This window comes from Hoplias malabaricus, chromosome 10, assembly GCF_029633855.1.
Source record: "Hoplias malabaricus isolate fHopMal1 chromosome 10, fHopMal1.hap1, whole genome shotgun sequence".
Taxonomy (NCBI): domain Eukaryota; kingdom Metazoa; phylum Chordata; class Actinopteri; order Characiformes; family Erythrinidae; genus Hoplias; species Hoplias malabaricus.
Genome location: NC_089809.1, coordinates 30,968,144 through 30,994,047, shown reverse-complemented (window position 1 = coordinate 30,994,047; position 25,904 = coordinate 30,968,144). Strand labels below are relative to the sequence as shown.

The 25,904-nt window shown below is 39.6% G+C and overlaps 1 protein-coding gene across 1 annotated transcript in view; it reads right to left on the bottom strand.

Annotated features, from left to right (window-relative positions):
• eif3ea (eukaryotic translation initiation factor 3, subunit E, a) overlaps nt 1–25,677 on the bottom strand; it is a 32,473-nt gene extending 6,796 nt beyond the window's left edge. The window contains exons 1-10 of the mRNA XM_066682703.1: nt 25,540–25,677; nt 24,537–24,654; nt 24,260–24,377; nt 20,404–20,446; nt 19,678–19,782; nt 9,170–9,295; nt 8,556–8,680; nt 5,517–5,643; nt 4,187–4,288; nt 935–1,044 (exon numbers count right to left, since the gene is read on the bottom strand). Coding sequence (XP_066538800.1) covers nt 935–1,044; nt 4,187–4,288; nt 5,517–5,643; nt 8,556–8,680; nt 9,170–9,295; nt 19,678–19,782; nt 20,404–20,446; nt 24,260–24,377; nt 24,537–24,654; nt 25,540–25,629 — 1,064 coding nt within the window. The 5' untranslated portion in view covers nt 25,630–25,677. The remainder of the gene's footprint in view (nt 1–934; nt 1,045–4,186; nt 4,289–5,516; nt 5,644–8,555; nt 8,681–9,169; nt 9,296–19,677; nt 19,783–20,403; nt 20,447–24,259; nt 24,378–24,536; nt 24,655–25,539) is intronic.
• Between the last annotated feature and the right edge of the window lie 227 nt (nt 25,678–25,904).

Here is a 25,904-nt window from a genome sequence, read left to right as displayed (position 1 = left end):
AGCTTTATGCCTTTACTTCCCACTGTTTAACTGTAGTAAATACAGCATATCATATTTTACACTGACACTGCAGAGTTCATTTTATTGGCAATTTTTTTAATGTTACAAGAAATAGAGGGAGTAAAAGAGAAAAGAGCAACTACAGAATCTACTAAATAGAGAAGTTTCAGTCTTAATCACAGCTTTTAAAAGTTTCAGAATTGCTTCAAAACAGATGAGAAGATGTGTCTGCGATGTCTGGTTGTGTGTGCGCACACTTGTGAGGTTTAGGTGCTGGCAGCCAGTCTCTGGACACACTTCCTCCAGCATGTTGGGTAATAAAAAGGGATGCGAACAGAGTGGGAGCGTGGAGGAGAGGAAACAGGAAACAATCCCACATTGTGGACACATTTGGGGACCTGCTACTTTCCTCCCCACTACAAGCTGTATATAATTATTTCAGAAATTATTATTAAACACTCAGCATTTATTGAAATAAACTTGGACCATACCGAAACCATTTAGGCAAGTCATAAGCCATGTCCAAGAAATCAGACATTTAATACCTTGTAATGGCTTCTATCTAGAGCCAGCATCAGGGAGGCAGTGTTCAACACTCACTATTGTTCAGTCCACAGGCTTCAACATTTTGTTGAAAAAAATGCATACACTTCTTTAGACTTTTTGCTTCTTATTTTGTTTTCATAAACAGTAAGTAGTTTAAATTTCATACAATATAAAAATTTGCAACTAAAAACCGACTCACAACTCTCTACTTAACACAGAGTCTATGTGGTCAAGTACAGCACAATGTGAGCACACACCTCAAAGCAACTACTTCTGATACTATAACATTTAATCAAATCAGAATGTGTGTCTATCCTGGTTAAATGCATATATACTTCTCTACCACAAATATAAGTAAAGCTGTTAATTGGATGTTAAACTATCTTACTTTATGCTGATGCACTGGTGAATTCTGCAGAACGTCTCAAAGATGAAGAGGCGAGCATTTTCTATGAAGTCTTCTAGACATGCCACCAAGAAGAAATCGTTCACCAGCACCTTCAAGAGATTAAAACAATTTGATTTTAAAAAAGTGGTAATATTTAAAAAAAACTGTAAATATAACAGCTGTTTCCTACTCTTCTCTGAGGTAAAAAAAAGAAACGTTATATGAGGACAAAGAGCTGAGCAAGGAGTTTAAAGAAACTCATTACAGAAATAATAACTCTTCTTGTTGTCCTGGGACGCTAACAGTAACAGGTTGAAAAGTGGGAAAAGCCCAAATGATTGCCAGATTATGATGAAATTAAAATATGAAGCATAAAAATGAGTATTATGATACAAAATTACAGAATCTGCTTTTAACACGTCAACATTAAACTTCAATGCTCTTAAATGGTTTACTTTGGCAATTGTCATAAAAGAGAAAAAGCCTATTTGGAAGGTGGGTGGGGAAAACAGAACAATTTGGGGCCATTCTCTGCGCTCCAAATCAACCGCAAATCTAGGAATTCCACAGTATCCACATGAAACAGAGTAGGAACAGAGCCAGCCACCCCAATCCACCGCAGTGGCTTTGACTTATCACCGCTCATCTTGCCCACTGCCGCAGGGTCCATCGAGTTGCACAGTGGAACCAATTTACACTGCCACTGCTTTCACACAGAGCTTCTCCCATCGTATAACAGCCCCAGACACAGACTGCAGCTGGGCCCTGAACAACACGCGCTCACAGACGCCCTCTGCACTGCTACGGCAGCAGGCTTACGCTCCTGTTTTTGATGGAGTGATACTTTCTGTTCCACCTTGCTCTCTAATGGAGCAGGAGTTGGACAGTAGAGTTTAGTGCATTCCACAGTAGTGAAGGCATGTGAACTCCTGCTGTCACTGCATGGTTCATGTGCAGTCCTTGTTCTCAATCTTCAGCATGTCTATTCACTTACAGGACCTGCACTGTTTGTTTAGGCTCTATTTACTACTATCTCAGCTGTTCTGTTTGAAGAAATCCCAACTAAATGGCCCTCTCAGCCTGCTCACATTTTACCAATGACATTTCTTATCTTAACCTGAAGAAGAAAAAGAAAAACAGTTAAGTGCCATAATCACTGTCATCTGTTTTCAGAGAGAAAAAGAAGCACTTTCAAATGGTTTTCGTAAAGGCAAAAAATGTCCTTAAGTTCACTATTCAGAGTCCAAAACTTGTTTTTATTTAAACTTTGAAGATTAAAAGCTTGCCTATATAAGGCAATGTCTGTCCTGTGGAGGACATTTTCAAGTGTGTATCATTATCACACTTCAAGCTATGAACGATGCCAGAATGACTCTGGGCTGTGATGTTGGGAAGTGGCATTTTCTGTCTCTTCTTAACAAGTTTTGCAAAACATCAGTCATTTCCTGCCGCCATGCTATGGCGCTTAAAATATGTTAATACTAGGTTGACTAAAATCAAGCACCTCATTTGTAAAAAGTCAAAGCAACAAAACTAATGTCCTGTTTTATACAAGGGATAAAAAAAAAAAAGAATAGCCCAACTTAATGTTGAAACAGGGCCCTCACTATACCAGTGACATGATTTATAAACATTTACTTCTGTGAGCGAGCACATATGATCAGGCCAGATGTTTTTCATTTCAAACGTTTATCGTCAAGAAGCAGGGATGAAAATGAGACTCAAATCACCCAGATTTGAGCCTTTCATGTCTCTGCAGATCCAAATGATCAAATCATTAGGGAAATCTCCATTACACTCAGCATGCTAAGAGGACAAGCCTTTTGAGAGTAGAGGTAATTAGCACACCTGCCTGATCTCAGTCTAAGAGAGCCCTCTGGCTACCGGACCTCCAGAGCAAGCCTTTCTTCCATTACAGCAAGAGAGTGTCGTCAGGCACAGTATGAACAACCACTAATTAGTCTAGACTCTGATTAACGTGTTTTAGACGTTACTCAGAGTGGGGGAAAATAAGAAACATTTGCCATAAAACTATTAATTATTCAATAAGTGGATCAAAATTCAGAGATGAAAACGTTTAAAGAGCTCTTATTTTTGACCAAAACATTTTATATATTTATATAAAATGTACCCAGCCATATAATTTCCATCAGAATTCATACAAAGACAATTTCCAAACAAATAAATTTGCTACCATTTGTGTTTTGGCAACAATCATTGTGTACATTACTAAACAAATTTATGTCTAAAAGTATTGTTTTGCAAGTTTAGGGCAGCAGTCGGAATGTGCCAAGCTCGTTCATGACCCCGGAATACACTAGCCAAAGGCCATTACTTAGAATCAATGTTCCATGCATTCCAACCATGATAAACCAAAATACAGGGGAAAATATCATCTCTTACCAAATTTCACTGGAAAGAGACAAAGTATCTCGCAATTATATAAAGAAATTCAGTAACAATGTTGACCAATATGCATGCCATAAATTACTGCTCATTTTTCAAGAATTATTGTGCAGGCAGGCAGTCAGTCAGTGTTTTGACAGTAAACACACAAGTGTATGACACAGCAAAATGGGTGGGGGTGAAATCTAATGCAGAGACCATCACACAAGGCCATTACAAACCAGAGCAAAATATAGATGTCTGTCCTGTCTGAACCACAGTATGCTCTTTCCAGCACCATGGCCCACCTCAACACCCTAGAAGTGCTTCTTGTTAACCATCTGGATGATGGACAATTACTAGGCATCATAAAACATGACAGACAGTGAGTCAGAGGCTTTTCCGAGAGGCATTCTCTCTCACCAGCGCATGACACAGACGCCCACAAAAAGCGGCAAGGTTTCAAGATCCCTTTCAGGGCCCAAAACAAAAGTGAAGGCCATCTGTGGGCAAGTGTGGCTCATGACACAGCATCACTAATGACTCTCACCACCACTTGGGAAAGTTCAGAGGCTCCTCAGACCAGTGGCAGGTCTGGATAGCGTGTGGTTTCATTACAAGTCGTCATTAGGGAAATCAAGGAGTCATGGAGGTAAAGTGAAAAGTTGCAGGCTTTCTGTGGTCAGAAACGTCAAGCAGGATGAACGTAACTGCATAAGAAAAGCAACATTTCCCTAAGTGTATCCGGTTATAGAAGCTACAGGACATTTTGCCAAATGAGGATGTTTTTATAATTTAAAAAAAACCCTCCCAAGCTATTAAGCTATGGATGGATGAATGAATGGACAGACAGACAGGTGTACTCACCGACTCGCATTCTCTAAGCTTTTTCTGAGCGCCATCGAAGTCAAAGTTGACATATAGACACTCCACAAATTCTGTAATGGGGTCTTTGTAGGTGTATGACTCCTGAGAATTAGAACAAATAAAAATTAAATTATTACATTCTCCTTATCAGGGCATGCTAATTAATTATTACATTGTAGTATAAAAATAACTGAATACATGTATTCAAAACAGTCAGTTCAAAGAGAAAGAAACATTTTTAAAAGGAAAAGTTCAGGCCAGTGCCTTTAGCAACACTGAGGTATGCGATACAGGTTTTGGGTCATGCCTAAGATATTAATACCATGGGTGTTTGAGGAACCACGAATGTAGAGGAGGCTGTTGAATGCAATGGGCCACATGTTTAAGTGATTACACAAGGCCTGCAGAGATGGCTCTTATTTAGATTTCAGTGCCATTGATCTCTAAAGAAGCTACTGTTGTTGGATGATGAGACACTGAAACACTACAATCAGAGCGTCCAGCTCCATTCATCAAAACTAATGGGTTCAAGACTCAAAGGAGTGGAGCAGGGATGCAGAAAGATTCTCAGCTCTTAAAAGACAGGCAAAGAGAGTATAGTTCTATTTTCATCCAACACGTGATTATATTCGCTGTCAGTCAGCAATTCCCTGCTGGAGAGTACTTAAGTGTTGGTGGTTTTCAGATCAAACAAGAATGCATTACTACTCAAGGAAAATATAGAGCATCAGCAACCAGTGACTTGTTTATCTGCTATTGGATGAACTTGTTTGAATAATTTATTATAAAGGGGAAACCAGGCAATAATAGCGGCAGCTTGGATCAGCAATGCTTTTCCCAGTACACTCAGAACTTGTGGGAGTCACCTGGGTGTACTTGATCTAGTAAAATTACATAGTTAACATTTGAATGTATGCATCAAATTGGCCTTTCTTTGTCTCATGGCAGCTTGTTACAGTACGTGTGTGCTAGAGTATTGTGCTAAAGTTTAAGACCTTACTTCAAAATTTAAATTCCTGTCAAAACAAAGTACAACTCAAATTTTTAGGTAACAAAATGTCCATTTCTCAGAGACTTCTTAATTTAATTTTATCTTTATTCATTATCTGTAACCGCTTATCCAGTTCAGGGTTGCGGTGGGTCCAGAGCCTACCTGGAATCATTGGGCACAAGGCAGGAATACACCCAGTCCTTCACAGGCCAACACACACCCACACATTCACTCACACCTACGGACACTTTGGAGTCGCCAATCCAAAAACGGTATTAACTTAATTTTCTGGTGAATTGGTCTTTTAATTTGTGTACTATACAAACAACAATGTGATACCTGCTGAATGACTTTGACCAGATCCTTCAGGACCTGCCTGCGCTTGCGCACGTCCTTGTTAGTGATGACAGCTGTGGTCAGGTAGCGCAGAATATGAGGGCACATGGTCTGAATAGCATTGAGATACCTGTATTTAAAAAAAAAAAAACAACTGAGGAGAGTAGAACACATGAAAGACAGCTGTCCTTTATGGTTAATGGGGGCTGGAACAGAACACAGAGGCAGGTAATGGTGAAAGCATCTCTGTTTAACCAAGTCTCACTGTTGAAGGAAAGAGAAGGAAAACCCCTGTCTAGATATGGATCACTGGCCACAGGCCTGGCCAGTAGCTGAAATACTACCCACGAGGGGCTTGTTTTTCAGCCACAGGTCAACTAGCTGTAGGCTGAGCGCAAGACTGAGTGCTGAGTAGCACAGCCATTACAATTCAAGACAAAGTTCTTTCTCTGCAGTCTGGGGACAGACCTTAGCTTTTCTCATAAGAGTGGGGGGAAAAAAGCATACAACAGATGCCTTGTCATAAGCCTGAGAACTCCATTTAAGGTGCACTTAACATATCAAGTCAATTCAAAAGACAGCCTCGAAGCCTGCAGTATCTGAACGAACATCTTTGACCCTCTCAGCCCCCTCCTCCTCCTACTACATGGATCAAATTAAATTTCAAAGAGGAAGTTGAGTTGCTCCGTCTCGGCCAGCCCCTAAAGCCCTCTTATGGGTCAGAATGGAGTAACACATGTTGTTCTAAGAGAGGGAACGGCTAGAGGATGGTTTAATTAGTTGAAACAATTAAAGGGACAAGGGGCCCTGTGGCACTTCAGATGTCGAAGCTAAAAACAGCAGCAGGCTTCAACAGTGTGATCCAAGCTAGCAAAGTACTCTCTCTCTCCTTCCCGTCTCTTTGTAGTTGTCTGAGTCCCTGGCAAACCACAACACTTCACGCTGTGCTCCTGATTAACTTACACCTACTCCCACTCCAGGGGGTGCTCTGATGGCCGGTCTGCTCACATGAGTCATGATGCCATATCTGGGACTCATAACCGGGATTGGGGGGTGGGGAAGGTAAATTAAATGAAAAAATGAGATAATTTCTAATAAGAAACAACGGTTTGCGTAACAACTAAACAGGCTACCAAACCCATCAACTGAACATAATTGTGCATGCAAGTTACATTTTCAAGCTTAATCATTATATGCTGGCAGTTGTCAGGAAATCTCACACTAATATGTGATCTTTAGGCGGAGGGAGGGCAAAAGGGAGAGAAGGAAAAAAAGAAAAGAGTGTGATACAGTCAGAGAGCAGAGAGCTAAGCAGTTCCTATTTCATGATGAATGTGGGGGGTTGGAATTAAAGGTAAATCAAGTGAAAACCACTCTGCGACAAACAGGATAGTATTACTTAGGGATTATCTTTCCTGTTCGCGCCAACATCATAGGTCATCTTATGACAATATTCAAGCTCCAACTGCACTTGAACAGACTGTATAATTTGATAGGCTATCTACTGTATCATATAGTATCCTTGTTACAAAAACTTTCGGTTTTTGTCTTTGTTTGTCTCTGCACTACACTGCATGGCTGTCATCAATATCATCTTCGCCTTGAAGACAGCTCTTCTGAACACCTGCCAGCTGAACTGAAACAGAACACTGTCGGCCTGACCTCAGCTTAAAATGTCAGCAAAACTTAACAACAACAACCAAACGATTAAAAAAATAAATAAAATTAAAGGTTTTAAAGGTTCAAGGCAATCTTTCATGTCAAATAACGATGCTCCTCTCCAAATTAAACTATCTATCAATAAGGACATAACTCTATTGTGGTAACTGATGATATGCAATTTATCCAAACCCAATAAATTGTGTGTTAGGTCAGATTCAGGGGCTCGGTCTAATCTTTTTTGGAGGCCACAAGTCTGAAAATAAAGCGAAAGGCAGCAAACGAGAGAGAAACATCGTGGTGTTTAGAAAACAACTATAAAGAATGTGGCCAGCATGGAAAGATCCTTGACTTGAAGAGACTAACCGCAAATTAGAAGTACCTATTTGAAGGAGTTTACTGTAGTATAATGAGGCCATGGGTATAATGAGCACCTAAGTCCAAATGGCTGTTGTAAAGCCAGCCGTGGAACTGTCTCAGAGTCTTGGATTAGGGCTGCAGTAAGTGGATAAGGTTTGGTGTAGCCTACGCTGCGGGCTCAGCCAGCGGGTCAAACATCCAGCCCAGGCTCACAGCCACAGGTCACTGGCCCTGGCCGCAACCCAAAGGAAGCAAGCGGTCACCAGCGGGGAAAAAAGGGCCAAGCCTCATCGAGGTTTCCAGCCTGCTCCAACACAACAAACAACCCCAGTCTACCCTTACAGCCACTATGGTCAAGGAACTTATTACTAATTACTGGCCTGGCTTTCCATAATCATCTGTGCTGGTAAGAATCAGAAAGAGAAATATTAGCTGAAAAATAGATAAGCTTAACCAACTACTCTGGTGGAATATGATGTTTTAAGTTGATTGAAGAATTCTGGAAAAGTACACAAAACTGCACTATGGGAAAAAAGGTCTTAAAGTATATTAACTCTGCATTTAATGCAGTAGGATAATTATCCTAATTATAGTATAATTATAAGAGAAAACCCCAAATGGCACATGCTTACTCATGCTTAGAACACCACACAAAAAAAACAACTTCAGTGTCTATAATGATGGCAGAATTTGATTCACATAATAAAGACTGGGGTTAAAATGACCTGAGAAGGCTTAACTGTAAAGCCAGTGTATTATTCTCAGCGCTCATCGAGAAAACTTGACAATTTGTTTTCACTTTGGCCCCTTGGGTCATGTGGCTGTCTGTGTGAGCAAGCGGAGTCTGAAGCAGCGGTCTGAAACACTGAACTAGCGAGTGCAACATCAGCAGTTTCATTTGTGGACTGCGGTGGGCTTTCCAACCTGGACCCGTACATCATCCTAGTTCATCCAGTTTTATTAGAACCAACAAAAGCCAAATAAAATTCCAGACAGAAAAGTGCAGCTGCTAAAGGTGCTTACTGTGGCTGGTACAGGAAAAGCTCAATAATGTTGTCTCGGCCCTTGGAGTGGTTGAAGAACACAAAAAGAGACCAGTGGATTAGCCATGTCCTCTGCTGAAGAGACTGCAGGGGAGAGCTCACCGTCTAAAGAGACAAAAGAAATAGAGGGACAGAACAAAAAAAAATGTGTTAGGTGATGACAGCCTGTCTAAGTTTGTTCAATGGGTTTGATGAGATTGTTAAGTTCACATCATAAACTACTGACTCCCTGAAATTAATGGCTCAGTTTCAGTTGGCCGTATAATCTCAATCAAATCCAGGTCCAACAAAGATGTTTAAGATGTACAATGGGAAAATCTACTTCAGTGCAAGCCAAAGTTCTCACCACTTGCTTTTGCCTATCATTCCATCAGAACATTATTAGCACAACTGCATAATTAAAGTTTCAAGCTTCAGTTACAGTAAACATTAAAGAGTTTGAAAGTAACGAAAGCAAAAACACATACGAGAGAACGAAAGAGAAAGAGAAGCAGCAGTAGTGGTGGTGCTTTGCTGAAACAAGAGGCGGTCAATATCACAGCCTATGTAAGGGTACCCAAGCGCGGTATTGAATTCTGAGTGGTGGGGCATTACATTGTTATCGATAGTCTCCCTCAGGCGGGTGAGGTCCTCCATGGCAGCCTCCCAGTTCTGCATCAGGATCTCAGAGGCCAGCTTGCCCCACAGGGAGTTCAGCGCGTTTCTATCCGTTGCAGGAACCTGCACATACAGCATAAAACAGTCATAAATAAAGCAGTATTAATTTCATATTTTTTAAGATAATTTATTCAAGGTAAGAAGGCCTGTGATTTTTTTTTCCAAGGCACATAGTTAGATCTGCCAGGGTATACAGATGTTGTAGCAACACTGGGGCAAATAAGGTTTATTTTCTTGCCAATGAGCAAAGTGAAAGAGGACCACAGGAGTTTGAATATTTACAAAAACTGACATGTGTTTTTGGGAATATTCTAAAATGCCATATACTTCATAATACTAAAATGGCAATAATTATTATTTAAATAATTAAAAAAAAAAAAAAAATTCCACTGACTTCTCCTGTGACCGGGGTTAAACTAAAGAACAAGGCCCTCCCAGCTCGTTGGCTGCAGCAGTAGCACTGGCAGATATTGTTGCATTGTTTTCTTTATTCACAGAGGTCAGATGGATAAACCAAATCATCTTCAGGAACAAGGCTCGACAGAGCAACACAACTTTATCATGAACGACTGTTTAGATTTTTATAAAATATTTTCACTTTGTGATAAAACAATGAATATGCCACACACAGGCCTCAGTCCACAAACTCTCCAAGATAACACGTGTAATCAAAAGCACATTTGAGCACACTGGATAAAAATAGCTTGGTTTTTTGTTTACTACTCCATGTAAACCCTTAAACCAGACATCAGAAATTCTCACATGTGGAACTCCACCACTATAGATGCGGATATTGGTGAGTTATGACCACTAATCAAATCAGTCATTAGTCTGCAATTAATTGTTGATCAAGTTAAATATCAAAAGTGCAACCAATCAAAATGTCATATTCAATACTGAACTTGGAAGTCCCATGCACACACTGAAGCAGGAAATACACAAATAAGGAGCTGAGAGCCATATGTCCACAATTATACAAAAAATAAATATTCTGTTTTCTCTTCCAGCCAGAGCTAAATAAATAAAAATAATAATAAAAAATGTAATGGCCAGAGCTAGTTTATATTAGTTTTCATATTGATAGCATTGGCCTCTATCATCATTTATTTCTATTCTGACATATATGATTATGGCTAATGATGATTCATTTATACAGATAAAATCCAAGTGGTCTAATGATAGGCTGTTTACTCAAAACAGGGTCTCATGTAGGTTACATTTAAAAGGTTTCTAGAGGTTAAAGGTGAAGAACCAGTTTGACATGCATTATACAAGTGAGCTCTAACTAAGTAAGCTCAGGGTCAAACATTAGCAATGTCAAAAGAAATGTTTATTTAGTCAGATCAAGAGATCACAAGCAGGTTCAGAAAGTCAGCGAAAGGGTACATCACACTAAAAAAATTCCCAAAGGCACTGTACAACAACAAAGAACATGGCAACAAACAGAGTACCACTATGAACCATAAAAAAATTATTAAGTGTTTTTTGGAAGTTGGGCCAGGATCTGTTTCCACTGTCCACAGTTCAAGCATCAGGGGAGCCCAGAAACAGACATCAAAACAATATAAATCAATGTGTATAAATGACCTCAAACACACTGCACGTCTGGATCCATACTTTGGGCTAAAGCTCTCCAAAAGATTGTTGCCTTTCACTGACCTCAAAACACTGTCTTCACCAAGGCTTTTTAACAAAGTGTGCAGCTACTGCTGCTTCTGTCTTTAAACATGTGCAAGGAGATTTGATCAGCTCTCTAAGAGGGACAACGGAGGAGCAGCGTGAGACGAATGTGGCTTTTCCTACAGAACAGCACACAGCTAAGACAGCTGCTGTTGTGTCCTGTGAATTCAAATTCAACAGGCGTGGATGTGTCCCAAACAATTACAGGGCCAATTACCAAGGTGGTTAAAAACACCTGATCAGACAAATCACATCTCATATCTGCTAATACAAAAGCCATTTCCAAAAAAATGTGACAAGCCCTAGATGAAAGTTTGTTGCTCCAAAACCTGTATGTATATATATATAGTTCAGCATTAAAAGTGTCTTCACAGATGTGCAAGTCGTACAGCTGTGGCATAATGTGGGCAGCCATGGTTAGAGGACTGGGTTTTGTAGCGGAAGGTTACCCAAGACCGGCAGGAACTTCCATGGCTGAAGTGCCCTTGAGCAAGACACTGAGCCCACAACTGCTCACCGGGCGGCTCACAGCCCCTAGTGTGTGTTCACAGCCCAAAGTGCACTAGAGTGTGTGTGTGTGTGTGTGTTCTTTCAGTGCCACAGATGGGTTAAATGCGGAAGGCACATTTAGTTTACGTTGTACAGTGACAAATAATTGCACATTACAATAAAAGTAGCCCATGCTTTATGCACTAATGTACACCCATCTTGGGTGCTGGTTTTTGAACTTTATACTTATAAACTCTAATGGTTCTTCTCATCTTTAGTTTGGAGGATGCAGCATCCATGATGACCAAAATAATAATAATAATTTGATTCATTGGCTTCTTTGAGATGCTCTTTTTAACCCATATCAATACACAACATTGTCTTTAGCTGCATCGTCACAACTTTTTGAAATGTGTTGCTGTAATAGTGTCTGTAATATTTTCAATTAAATATATGGCTTTAAATGACTTGACACTTTCTATTTCAATATTTTTGCCACATTTCACACAGCATCTCATCTTTTCAGGGCAACAACAACAATAAAGTTTAATGAATGAATATGTTCCAAATTAAACACTGTTTACAACTCTGTACTGACAGTTTACAGAAATGGGATATTCAACACAAACAAAGAGGATAAGGTATTACTGTGATATTCTCCCAACCATGTAACACACAGCAAATTCTTCCGCTTAGATTACATTTGAACCCTTCATAGATACTCAAAGCCACAGAAAAATATTATTTGGACAAATGTTTTTATGACAGTTCAGGTCAAGTCTTCTCACTTGAAATGGATATATTTTTAACATCAACTTAACTCCATTACTCTTCACAAAGTGTAAGATTATTTTACACACACACAAAATTCAGATGCACCAAGTCCGACGGGTATTTTGGTCTCAACACACTGAAATCGTGGTAAGATGCTGGAAGGGGTGGAAGAAATAGATTCCTTGTGTAGGAGTGATGATGAATTTATCACTTTATTTTAAGCACTGCAACTAAGAGAGACACAAATTGAATTCACCTCATTCTACAGAAGAACATGGGGATTTGAGGCTCTGCTTCTCTTATTAAAAATATTACTTATTTTTATAGTAAGCATGTTGCATGTTCTATGTTCTAAGCGTTCGTGTTCTGGCGAGCTGTTCTGCCACCTGCATTGATGTTTACTTATTTGGTCTGCAACCATGACAGCAGAGATCTGATTGGTCAGCCTGATTCTAATGCATTTGAACAATGCAAAATTAGAACACATACACACACACCCTAATAAACCAAAAATTATTATTAAATATAAAAATTTGAATTAAAAACATTTTTTAATTAAAAAGAAAAATCCACAGATTAAACATTATAAAAACAAATGTTAGTTGCAGCCTTAAGTACATCCCATTCTAAATCCATAGGAATTAATATGTGGTTGGTCCCCTCCTCCACCATTATAACAGCTTCCAATCTTCTGGGAAGTCTTTCTACAAGATTTAGGAGTGTGTCTGTGGGAATATTTGCCCATTTATCAAGAACAGCATTTGTGCGGTCAGACACTGGTGTTGCATAAGAAGGGCTGGCTTGCAAATCTACATTCTAATTCATCCCAAAGGTGACTGGGTTTGGGTCAAGGCTCTGTGTGAGCCAGTGAAGCCTTCCATTTAAAAAAAAACTCCCAAACATGCCTTAATAGACCTTGCTCTGTGCACTGGGGGACAGTCATATGGGAACAGAAAAAGGCCTTCCCCAAACTAAGGGGCCTAGGCCAACACCTGAAAAACCACCACAGAGCATTGTCCCTACTCCCTATCCCAAATTTTACAATCCGCAGGTATCATTCTCCCTCTAACTGCCAAACCAAGACTCTTCCGTCAGACTGCCAAAGAAGCATTACTCCCCACAGAACATGTTTCCACTACTCCAGAATCCAGTGGCGGCCTGCTTTTTGCCCCTCAATATGACGCTTGGCATTGTGCTTGGTGATAAAAGGCTTGCATGCAGCTGCTCAGTCATGAAAACCCATGCAATGAAGCTCCAAGTGGACACACATTTTGTACTGATGTTAATGCCAGGGAGGGGGTTGGAACTCTGCAGCTACTGAGTCAGCAGAGCTTTGGTGACTTGTGATTCCTAAATGCTTCCTCTTTTAAATAATACCCATCACTTTTGATCATGGAATAACTAGGAGCAACGTAATTTCACAAACTGACATGTTGCAATGGTGATAGAACCAGTACCACACTAATTCAGTGAGCTCTTCAGATAAATCGAATGTTTTACAGATATTAGCAAAGGCTGCCTAGGTGCTTGATATTATAAACCTGTGATTAGGAGGTGAGTGTCAGTACTTTCGTCAATACACAGCGTGACCTCTAGTAAATGAGGTTTGTCTATATAAACATAATCAGCTTCAAAAGGACAATGGCTCCTGTTCTCAATCATGTCAGAAAATAGCAAAATAATCAACAAAAGACAGAAGATAATCAGCTGCAGGCATGCATCTGGGCTATTGGCAGAAGGCAAAGCCCTGGGCTGTTGCTACGGGAGGGGGGGGCTGAACAAAGCAAGCTGTAATAATGCCACAAAGCAAGAAGACAGTAACTTAAGCAGGACGTCAGGTGTCTAATGCATGTACACAAAGACCTAAACTGCCTCCAGGTACAAAAACACCCATTACTTCCAAATTAACACCATCTTAAAAGACTCAATGATCCATCTATGTAAACATTGAAATATAGAAGAAGAAATAGAAAAAACAGTTTATGGGGAGAAAAGAGAACTGTCCACTGCCTGGTTTCATTAAGCATAAACACACCTGTAGGACACAAGCATAAAAAGTTAGGGGGAGGGGGTAAAAAATAAATAAATAAAAAGAAATGGACAGGTCTAAACAACTTTCAATGAATAAAACACACAAGAGAGATCCACACAGAATGGGAGGGAGAGGTGGCACAAGTGTTGCCAATATAAAGGTCAAAGTTTTATTTCTGAAAGTGTTTGTATTTCTTCCTTTTTTTCCTGGAAGTCCCAGCCTGCTACGTTTGGCGAAACTCCATGTCATTATGGCAGCTTACTGCACACTGCCTGGCTTTCAGTAGTGGCTATGCAAGAATAGTTTCAATACCTGGGTTTTTCCAGCAGTTACCTTAAGTTTCCACTGCTTCCCCAAATGGGCACATTTTCACTGACTGACCAGCAACAATAAATTTACTGTGCTGGAGATCCGTCGGGACACTCAATCTTTATTCTCAACATCCAATCCCTGCATTAACAGATGATATGAATAAGTTGCTCTTTTCGCATCGGGCCTGCACTGTAACAAGACCTTGGGTCTGGATTTTGCAAGCCTGGCTTCCTCCGTTAAATGACTGTGTTTCCCACGTTAAATGAGTTCTGGAGCCTAACCTCTCCCATACAAGGGTCTGTCTGAGATGGGAGGTCCAGCACAACCCAGGGAAAAGGGAAGGAGTAGTTTGAGGTGGTGGTGGGGGGGGGGGTTTAAAGTAGGCATTCGGTGAGAAAAGTCTCATCTGATTAAATTAAGTTTTACAATGATTTTTCTTCCATTCTTTGAAATAAACAAATAAATAAATGAAAAAAAAAGGCTAACAATATAAGGGCTCAAAATCATTCTTTTGGGGGGAAGATTGCAAAATCAGAGCTTTAGAGCAATTTGGTTTATTTACACTAAGCTGCAGTGCCATAAACAATTCTGGCTTCTCTGTACGGGGGTCTACTCAAAGTGTTTGATGTGTGTAAAATGGAACATTATGCCATTTTTCAACTCTGCAGAAATAAGTAGTCTCCCTCATTAAGTCTCCAACTTCTTTCTGCATGGAGTAAATAAGAATGGCTTTGTAGCACCATTCCAAAAATCAATCTAGGAAAAAAGGTCTGACAGAATGTTTACAGAAGATGTCTGTACTTATGGACCATGTTAATTCACTCACAGCCATGAGCTAAACCAGTGGGCAAAACAAGACTTTGAGAAAAGCGTACCGTCTCAGAGTATCGGGTTTCCACTGATATAGGTACATAAGTGCATCATTAAAACATAAATTAAATCAAAGCACATTCTTTGTTTACTTTTACTGCCAAATGAATGAGTAAAAAACAAGAGCAATAAAAAAACTAGGCAAGCCTAGTTTTGCTGGACCGCCATTAGCAATATAGCCATTGTCACAGAGGTGTTTCTGACCTCTCATAATACAAGAAAGCCCAAAATACATCCCCTTGTCTTTGGAAGGTCTGGAGAAGTTTTGGTGCTTCATATCAAGACCTTTGTTTACAATAATGACAAATAATAAACTACAAATATAGTTTATCTTGTCAGTTGCTGACAGTGTGTGTATGATCATGGAAAGCCTGTTATTTTCTGTTCATACAAAGCTACAAAACTGAAGCACCTTTTTTCAGCAGAAACTAAGGCGAGTTGACATTAAAGCAACTTGTTCACCAGAAACCAACAACATTTTAACATGTATGATTTTGAACATTTCTATAACCAAGCACATTTAAACAGTGTAAAGTTAAACATAAGGCAGCGCAGATCCCGCACAGTTTGGCGATTTAGAAATCTGGACCGGACGCATTTTTTCACGAACCGTTCCAAATTAACTTACGAACTGGTATGTGAAATTTTCCTGAACTAACAACAGACTTTGCAGTAGGGCTGAACTAACAGTTCTTAACTGCACATGCGCATTTCAACGTTTGGAGTCAGTCAGTCATTCAATAAGCAAAAATGCCTCCTCTAGGCCGGCCGGGTAGGCGGTCCGGCAATAATGCACATTAGTGATGCATGCTGGTGTTTGTTAAGTCATGAGTGAATCAGCTGGTTTTGACAGTTTTCTTAATTTATCCAGAAGGCTTTTGTGCCATGTTATAACAGAAGACTGCATGCTCATAACCTTTTGAAAAGAAAGGTTTTCCTGCTCATATTTGATGAATTTAGTATATATTTTGTCTCAAGCTGTAAGCTATAGCTGAATGGCCTGGCCCTGGCCTTTTTAAATCTACCGCCATAAAGCCCATGTGCACAGAGGCAAGCAAATAAACACACAGCAACAAACAAGTAACAACAAATATTTTGTAAATCAAATAAATATGGAAAGACATGCAAAAGAGGAAAAAAGTAAAATGCTTGAATGCAACCTTCTATACAAAAGATGACAACAAATTAGTTATGCCTTGTCTGTGGCATTCATTACAATGTGTTTTGACTTTTCTCACCACATAATTTTCTACAGTCCAGTATTTACAAATAATGAATGAGTGCAGGTCTGTCCTGTAGTTTGAATAATGAGAGTACATTACATATGAGAAGACTGGCTAAATGGCTCTGAGAAACATTCAGCACAAGGGTAGTCTGATAACTCAGCCAGGCATGGAGCCTCCAACACGCTCCCAGCCTGGGGCAGTGGGCTGACAATGGGTACCTCTCTTCAGCACTACCTCCTCAGAGTGTGGCCTTGGGAAAGGAGCAAGAGGGAGGGGAAGAAGGAGCAGGTCAGAGCCTGTCTATTCCCAGGCTTTCTCTCAGCCTTCCACACCCCCACACCACCTTCTCCATCCTGCTAGCCAGACAGCATTGCATGGAGTCCTGCACTTCGGCCACTCTCGCGCGCAAGTTCATCTTTCACTCATTTCTGCAGGCAGTGGGACAGAAGCCACAAACACCAGAGCCCAAGCAATGAGCCCTTTGTTTACAGAGGAAATAAGAAGTACGCATGTGTAATGTGGATACTGCCAGTACTCTCAGTGAACTGCAATTATCTTCCCCCGCAAACCTACTTTGGTATTATCTGATTTCCAAAGTATTCCACTGGTGAAAATTATTTAATCCAAAGCCGTCAATGCACCTCTGCATCAATCCCAAAAACCCCCGGCCCCACGGGAGCTGGATATTTTTAACACTATGAAAATGAGATCCAGAAAAGCAAGTGTGTATGTTACACTGCTGTCCTTCCACATTAAAAGGCAAAGACTGTACCAGAAGAAGTGTTTACAATGGAAAAAAAAAAAAGTTAATGAACCCTACAAAAATAGTTGGAAGGATACAAAGTAATGTCATCAACTGTTCAGCATAATCTGGTGATGTCTTAAGATCTAGTGGAACAACACAAAAAAACATTAAATTGCTGCAAAGTTAGGGAATCCCTACAAAGTGCGATCTAGCCGCAGGCTCCCCATCAATAATACACAGACAGTGGCTCTGCCAGCAAGAAGCCTGAAGTCAGATTATGAAGTATGCCATTGAGAATTTGGCCCAGTAAAAATTCCTGCCCAAGTCCAACTGAACAAGCTCTTTTAGCACTAAAAATATGTACAGAAATTAACAAGCCACAACTTTCATCACACTGAGACAGCTGCCAAGATTGTAATCCATACCAGCTAAACAAACAACAGCTAAGTAATTTTTTTTCATGAAAGGTACAACGCTAATCGAAATGTTTACATTACACCTACCAGCAAAAGAACAGAACTCATTCATCTCTTTCTCGTTTTATTAAAAAAAACACAAGTCTAAGTGCATGCATAATACACATAACTAAGGCCACTTGGCACTGTCCAGTGCTGAAATGGCACAGAATAAAGACAATTTATCCCCACAAGAGAAATAATGTACTTAATTAATTACCAGACAATGAACCCCTCAATTCAAGTAAAACTGTTTCTAAATTAGCAGTCAGCAACATTTTCCCACCATTCTGCAGAGTCTAGTTACAAATACAACCAGGCATAACTATTCCAGCTCAGCTGCCATGCCCAAATTGTTTTACCAAAATAAAGATATCCTTTAGTGAAAATCAATTTTTTTAACCTTGTTAATGTGTCTGTGTTGCTGATTATAGTCAGTAGTCAAAACTATGGCTGAGCATTTTCACTACTGAAACTGCAGTGCATGGATCTATACAGCTAGGTTTTCACATGTCAGAGACCTAAGGAACCAAGCCCTTCAAATAGCAGCGTGAGGGTCTCAAGCTGCAGACAAATATCAGAAACCTGTAAATTGTAAATATGTCACTTTGATGAAAGTGATTACTGCAGAGCCAGCAGTAAATCTAAAAATATAAATAAACTACAACTAATACACTTAAAAGATCAAATTAAAAAGTACAGAAACCTAAAAACACTGAAGAAAAGGCTTGTCCTATGACAAAAAGAATTTGTTTGCTTTAATCCAATGTGAAATGGCTTTAATTTCAAAAGGATAAAAATTATCGGTTATTATCGGTATCGGCTCAAAAAATATCTAAATTGGTGGATCCCTACTTTAAATAAAGTACATAAATAAGTGTAGACAAGCTGTGTGTAGAAGTTTCTAAAGTGAAAATGCATGTTTTTTTTTTTATTATTAAAAATGCTACTAAACTTGATTTAGGGACACAAGTTAAATGACAAATGTTGAAGTCACCTACCCCATCACTTCATTACGCATGAATAAAAACATGTAGGCGTTCTACCAACAAAGGGGAAAGCTAGTATTTTGACAGAGCATTATGAGAAAAATTGTCTATTGGCTCATTGTGCATGTCACAAGGCGCCTAAAAGATCTAATAAATAACAGATAGCTGTCAAGTTTAGTTAAGAAGCGCTGGGTTACCATGAGACTCATTACTGTGGTCTCTGAGGTTAAAGAGTTTATTTCACCACATGCTGAATAGAAAAAAAAGTTCATACAAGAGTTTTCAGTGCATGGTCCAGCGTTATTAGCCAAAACGGCCCAACAAATAAAAGGCAAAAGTGTTGATTTCACACTCTGGCAAAAGCAGAGTACCAGAACAGATGAACCAGATTGGATGTACTCAGCTCCTTCCAGAGGCAGATGAATTGGCTCAGCTTACCAAACAGCTACTCATTCAGCACCACCAGCTCTGAAATGTTACACTATTGCGACATTACGGTAATAACAGGCTGTCCAGCAAATAGGCTTAAACCACTGGCATAAAGACGTCAATCAGTTAAAAGACAAAATAAAATTAAAGAAGCTCAAAGAAATGAAAATTATATTCTCTAATATTATTTCAAGTAATCCTTGAGTGCTTAGAACATGCAGTAAATAAACATCTCTGAGAGAAATGAAAAGAGAAAAAATGTACAATTCTGTTTATATCACACAAGTACTACTAGGCAAAAAGCTAATGTAGAACCCTGATGTGATATCATTCATCTATTCGTGTTTCATGCACCAGTTAACTACATCAATTACCAGGAGTTAAGTGAGAAAGGGAAACATGCTTGAGCATGTTAGAAAGCTGCGAATATAAAAAGACACCTACCAGAACCCTGAAGAAGTAGAGGTACTCTGCTGCACCTGAGTAATTCCCACACTCGTACTGGAACTTGGCATATCTATAGAGTGTATCCAAGTACTCTTGGCGGAACTGTAAAGAAAACAAAAAAGTTTAAATGCCACATCACGCACTCATGATCTGACATCCTCCAGCTCAGCAAATACTACAGGAATCTATCCTAGAGTTTTCTGAGCATCATGTTTGGGAAGAGACTAGCTAGTGTCAATGAGAAGTTTAATGTGCAAACATTTTCACAGAGCTATTGGCCAGTGTGAAGTTCGAGCTGCAGGGCATGTGGGGGGTGGGGGCTGTTTGAAGGCTGTTAATGTGAATGACCCTTGTGTTAGAGCAGTAAAAGTACACAGGCCTGTGAATTGAGGTGCACTGAGGACAGGCCCCAGGTCAGTGGGATGTCGGGGTTGGAGGGGAGTGCCGTCATGTCAAATATAGAATCCCCCAGCATTTTTGCGGCCAGACCCGCGGGTCTTGAGCTGTTCGGTTTATTCTTAACAATTCACCACAGAATGTAAATGTCCGCAGAAATTTCTGCAAGCCATAAAAACCCTGAAAATGAGTTAAGGTTTTGGGAAGTCATTTAACGTCTCCATGCTCAGGGCCGCCCCTCCCATCAGCCCCCCAAAACAATGCTGAGTTCACAGAGAAGTCATGAGAACTCCACTGAGCCATGGAGGAGGCAGCAGAGTTACTTACACCATGCTTGTCAGCCAGATACTCAAACAGCATACGCCCGTCCCTAGAACAGAAAAGTTGTGGTTATTTTTCAATGACGGTTTTTGTTTTTGTTGTTGTTATAAATTATAACATAGGAAAGCTAAAATTAACTTGGTGTCAATCAAATGTTGTTCAAATCAAAATCTTATTACTGTTCAAATCATTAAAAACCAGAACGCCATTGGGCGGCTTAGAGGTTAGCACGTTCGCCACTCAGTGCTAGGATCTTGGGTTCAAGTCCCATCTGGGTGGAGTTTCCATGTTCTCCGTGTCTGTGTGGGTTTCCTCCGGGGTCTCCGGTTTCCTCCCACAATCCAAAAACATGGAGGTTAGGTGAATTGGCTTCTGTAATAACTGTCCTGATGTGTGAGTGAATGTGTGTGTGCCCAGATATGGATTGGTGCTCTATCCTGGGTGAAACCCTAGTGCCCGATGCAGTCCTCCAGGTGGACTGCCATTCTTTCGGCTGCCGCTTCTCGCCTGTGTGTGTGGAGTGTAAATGTAAATAAAGTTATATAAAATAAAAATTGTCCACATGGGATTCTGAGACTTTGCCCAGATAAATTGTAGAATGGTAGATAGAAGGGCTGGTAAGGTTTGTCTCAATTGTTTATTTATGTAAATACTGATTTTAATATTGTGAAATAAAAATTAACAGGCTATATGAGCTTATTATAAACATAAATACATGTGTGATTTCTGTTTCATTATTCCACAAAACCATATGGTGGTTGGTAATTAAAATAGGCTGCATTTCAGAAGTTTCATCATCAAAGGCAGTGTCTCTTCTATTGATTGTTAAATGTTCAAAAATATATTCCAATATCTCTGTTACATTTGACTTTCTTAAGGTGTTGGAGATCACCACTGAAACTCATACAAATTAATTTGCTGATTTCTCTGTCAGGAGAACAAACTTAACACTTTTCCAACAACAAGTAACATTTTTTTTGGTCGAAAACCTCTAACTGTAGTTCACAAACAAATTTATGTTGGTGGAAATGCACTGAATGCTTCCAAATTAGTAGCATGAACGAGAACCAAACTGGTTCCACACATGTGGAAAACCGCTACGCATGCCTCTGAATACCTGAGAGTGAAAGAGGTGGTCATGAATTTGTTACTTAAGGGGAGCTTCAAAAGCTGTTTACAAAGGTGTTCTCCTAATGCACTGCTTCTGTGCCATTATACTGTCATCCAACAGACGCTGAATCTCTGGTTGGAGAACAACTTTCCTAATGGTCCTTTATAAGACCCTCAATTTGTGAACATTTTTTTTTTTTTTTTTTAAACACACCCTTAGTCCTTACCAGTCATTTAGCTACCGTCCCTCACTAGGTGCTCTTGTTTACAACCTGACAAATAAGATTGTGTGTATCTGTGTGGGTTAGCAGCATAGACCTGTAATCAGTCAACTCCCCACAACTCTGCCCAGGGCAGCGATCCCAAACAGACTTCAGCAGCCTCCCTGTGGAGGTGAAGGTGCTGCCGCTGAGTTCTGTTGGTGGGAACACTCAGAACTCAGCTGTTTAACACAGCTCACCCACCATCATGCCCACCCACATTCATCCACGCTGGTTTCATCAATGCTACCAAGAGGCCTACCACTACAACCCTGAACACTGCATCACTTGATAAAACAGTATCAGAACCGAGCGCCAGAGCACGCACAAGTGCGGCACACAAGTAGTCACCCAAACTGACTCTGATAGAAAAAAAACAACAACTTTTATCCACAGGAACAAATAAACAAAAGTCCTGTCCCACATTTCCTGGTTGCACTTCAACTTGTGAGACACCAGACACCAAAAAATGCTCCTTGAAACCCTAAATATTCAGATCGAACAAGTAAACTTCAAAGCCACTCGTTAATTAGGAGCAGACAAGCATCTGAGTAGCTTAATTAAAACTGCACCCACTTCTTAAGCCACAGCTTAATCCTCGATGGTGATAAACGTGTTTTGGAGAAACGAAACATGAAGATCTACCACCTACCAAGGTCCCTCACATAAGGTTGAGAAGCAGCCTGCAAACCTGCATTCTGCACGATTTCCTGAGAAAATAAAGGCCTACTAAAACAAACTGACTCATTTTATCAGGCTCAAAATGAGGTGGAATGAACCACCGCTTATGTTGCACACATGAAGAAAAGCCATACTGCACAAGTGACCGCATCATGTTACAGAAGGCCATGGACAAAAAGTATTGTTTTTCACCCCCACCTCAAATGAACCAAAAGCATCTACAAACAATCCTCAATTCAAACAGTCCTCAAAGAGGCTGCTTTACAAATAGTAGAAAATGACTTCATGGCTTCGTCGTGGAAGAAGTTCAAACTCTAGCTGAGTGGGTGGCCAGCAAAACCGAACATGTAACAAGGAAAACTGATCTGTGAAAACTCTGGTGCTGAGCCGTGTTCAGTCCAAAAAACAAAAACAACACAAATACGCAACCTTTCTACCGGCATTATAGTGGTTATCAAAGTTTGCGTTTCCTGTTACGTACGGGGCTTTGCAGTTCCATTTCACAGGGGAGCTGTGCTAGTTGAAAAGCAACCAGCTGAAAGCGTGTTGAGCCTTGCCGAGCCAATCCCATGCAGTGGAAAGCACCATTTGTTACACTTCCCACAGCTTCCTATGGCAATAAAGACTAAAACAATTTCTCATGACTTTTCGCTCTAGAAAATCCAAGGTTTTAATGCAACACAAATATATAACCCTCTATTAGACCAGACGACAACATGGTTCAGACTGGATATAACTGTGGTTATTACTAACAACTGTAACTCATATAATCTTCTGGTTCAGTGTCAATGGTTCAATGTCAATGGTTCAATGATATGCATGTATGAATACTAAGCAGTCTGAATATCTAAATGAAAAATGCAAAATAATTTTACATTTTGGTTTAGATCAAGCAGAGAAAAGAATATAAGGTATAAACAGACCCTACGGAGATGCAAAAATATGAAATAATTTAAAAACAAATTTGGCCTGAACTCTTGGAACCTAAACTTTGTCCATGACAAATGTAATATTTTGGAAAATTGCCTCCTTAATTAAGCAAATTTTAACTCAGCACCAAAACCATAGGATTAACACCAAATGATTTTGTGGCATTTTGCTTAACGCTTGTTTTGACAAATTCCCATTAAGTATGCACCATTGCGTTAACTTAAGACACCGTATTGCATTTAGTTCTGGAAAACATTGAATCAGGAAAGCTAAACTCTGTTACCAGCCATAACAATAACCACCTCATATTCTTATGTTTCATAAGTGTGAAATAATACAAAATCAACTGAGGAACTTAGCCAAACTGATCTAAATACTTAAGTCCATATCGTTCAGACAACTAACAACACAAACCTCTTCAGTTATGGATTCAAACTATAAAACAAATGAGGATACATCTTATGCATACTCATGAACAGTAATTTAAAGCGTACTAAAATACAGTCACATACCAACATCACCATCAACTAATACTAGCACAAAAGATTTATTTACAGAATATTTCTAAATCTTCTGCAGTGATGAGACTTGATAACGTTCAAGCTCATGTTAATTGAAAAACCAGTACACCCTATAAGATTATCTCCACTAACCTAAGTAGGTTTGAACTCACATTCTTGAATTTATGAATGTTTGTGTATCAGTATTGGCTGAAATGCAAAAGAAAAATACTGAATATTGACAAAGACCCAGACCTCCCATATCAGCACATACGGTACCAGAAGATGGTAGCATATAAATACGAGCGAGCAAAGGAGAATGATAGAATAAACTTTTGCAGTGCTGTTGTGTGTGCGCCTTAATACGTTAACGAAGCTCACCTTGTTGACTGCATTTGTCTGGTGGTTTCTGGATCTTCAAACATTTTAACAATGGGTTCTGTCTCAGCCTGTAGCTGCTTGAGCTGTGCCACAACAGTAGTCCTCTTTTCTCTCAGGGCTGAAAAACACAATAATATTTTGGGAATTACAAACTCATTGTATTTTTTTTATCTAAGCAACTTTCATGAGCTGTTACCAACAATGAAATAACACAGAATTCTGCCACTTTACATGTAAGTTAACAAGGAAGGGCAGCAGATTATGGAAGGTAACTCACAGTTTGGTATATCCTTGTCAAGAAACAAACTCTTGTACACATCCATGGCAAAGTCCACCATGTTGGTGTCACTGAGAAGATCAAGCTTTCCATGAAGCAGCTCGGTCTCATTATATATCTGTTGACAGAGTTTGGAAAACATTGAGGGAATGTGGTCAGGAGCAAGACACATTATTATACAAGTCATATATATTATAATGTGTATAATAATATGTTTTTTTACATAACCTTATTCGACCGCTATGTTACTCTGTGCCATGTAGTCATTAAGCACAATATATCTAATTGTCTGACATAAGAACATGAAGTTTTTTTTTTTTTTAACGGATGCATATTCCTGCTGAATATGACTGGTGTAATATTTCAGAGAATCAGCTAAGACAGGGCTCAGTGACATTTAAGGGCACAGAAATGTTGTTTTTGTTCCATAATTTATATAGTTCTGCATGGTTATGTTGGTCTGGGACATGAAAAACTATTTCGTATGGGTTTTATTAATATGTTTATTATCTTCATTTTAAAGTCATGTCGTTATTTTAACATCAGTTAAACACAAATTACATTAATTTATTCAAATCCCGCTTTCTTGTTCAATTCGGTGTAACCGCGTTGAGTCCGCGGTTATTCTTCTGAGCTGGTTTACCAGTTTTTAGGTTATATTCCGTAGAGGCATAGTTTTATTGGTGGTAGGCTAACACTGGCCAAGTTTGTCCAAACAAACAAATTAATCACGCTGATAATTATTGACCAATACCAGCACGGACACTCTAACAGCTGCTCTTTTAGCTTGTGCTTTTGTTAGAGTTTACAGACACTCGTTTCTCATTTTAAGATATTACGAAGACAAAAAAAGCTCACTCAAACCGCTAAGCTAATGCTTATCAGCTGCGCTAATGCTAAAGCTAAAGCCGCTGCAGCGCACGTGCCTCGTTTTAAGCTTAGAATAAACACAAGCACAGTGAAACTCGGCGTCTTCGCTTAAACACACACATTCAACATATACCTCTTTAACCGAGAGAAACTCGAGCAGCGGGAAGACCAGGTGTCTGTCCAGAAAGTGGGCGATTTTAGTGGTGAGGTCGTACTCCGCCATGATGGAGACACGGAAAAGGCCCGCTTCAAAACTACATAGCTTTATCAATACGAGACAGAAAAGGAGGGGTGGTAGGAGAGGGCAGAATAAAGGATGTGAAAGGGAGATAAAAATAGTAAAATGAGAGGAGAGACGAAACAAATATCATGACATAGACAAGACAAATGTGAACATGTAAGCACAGGTAAATTTACTTCCAAAACACACTGTCCAAGATCAATAACACCTAATGTAAGAACTTCGAAATGACTTAAATGATACTGCACAATGACCCA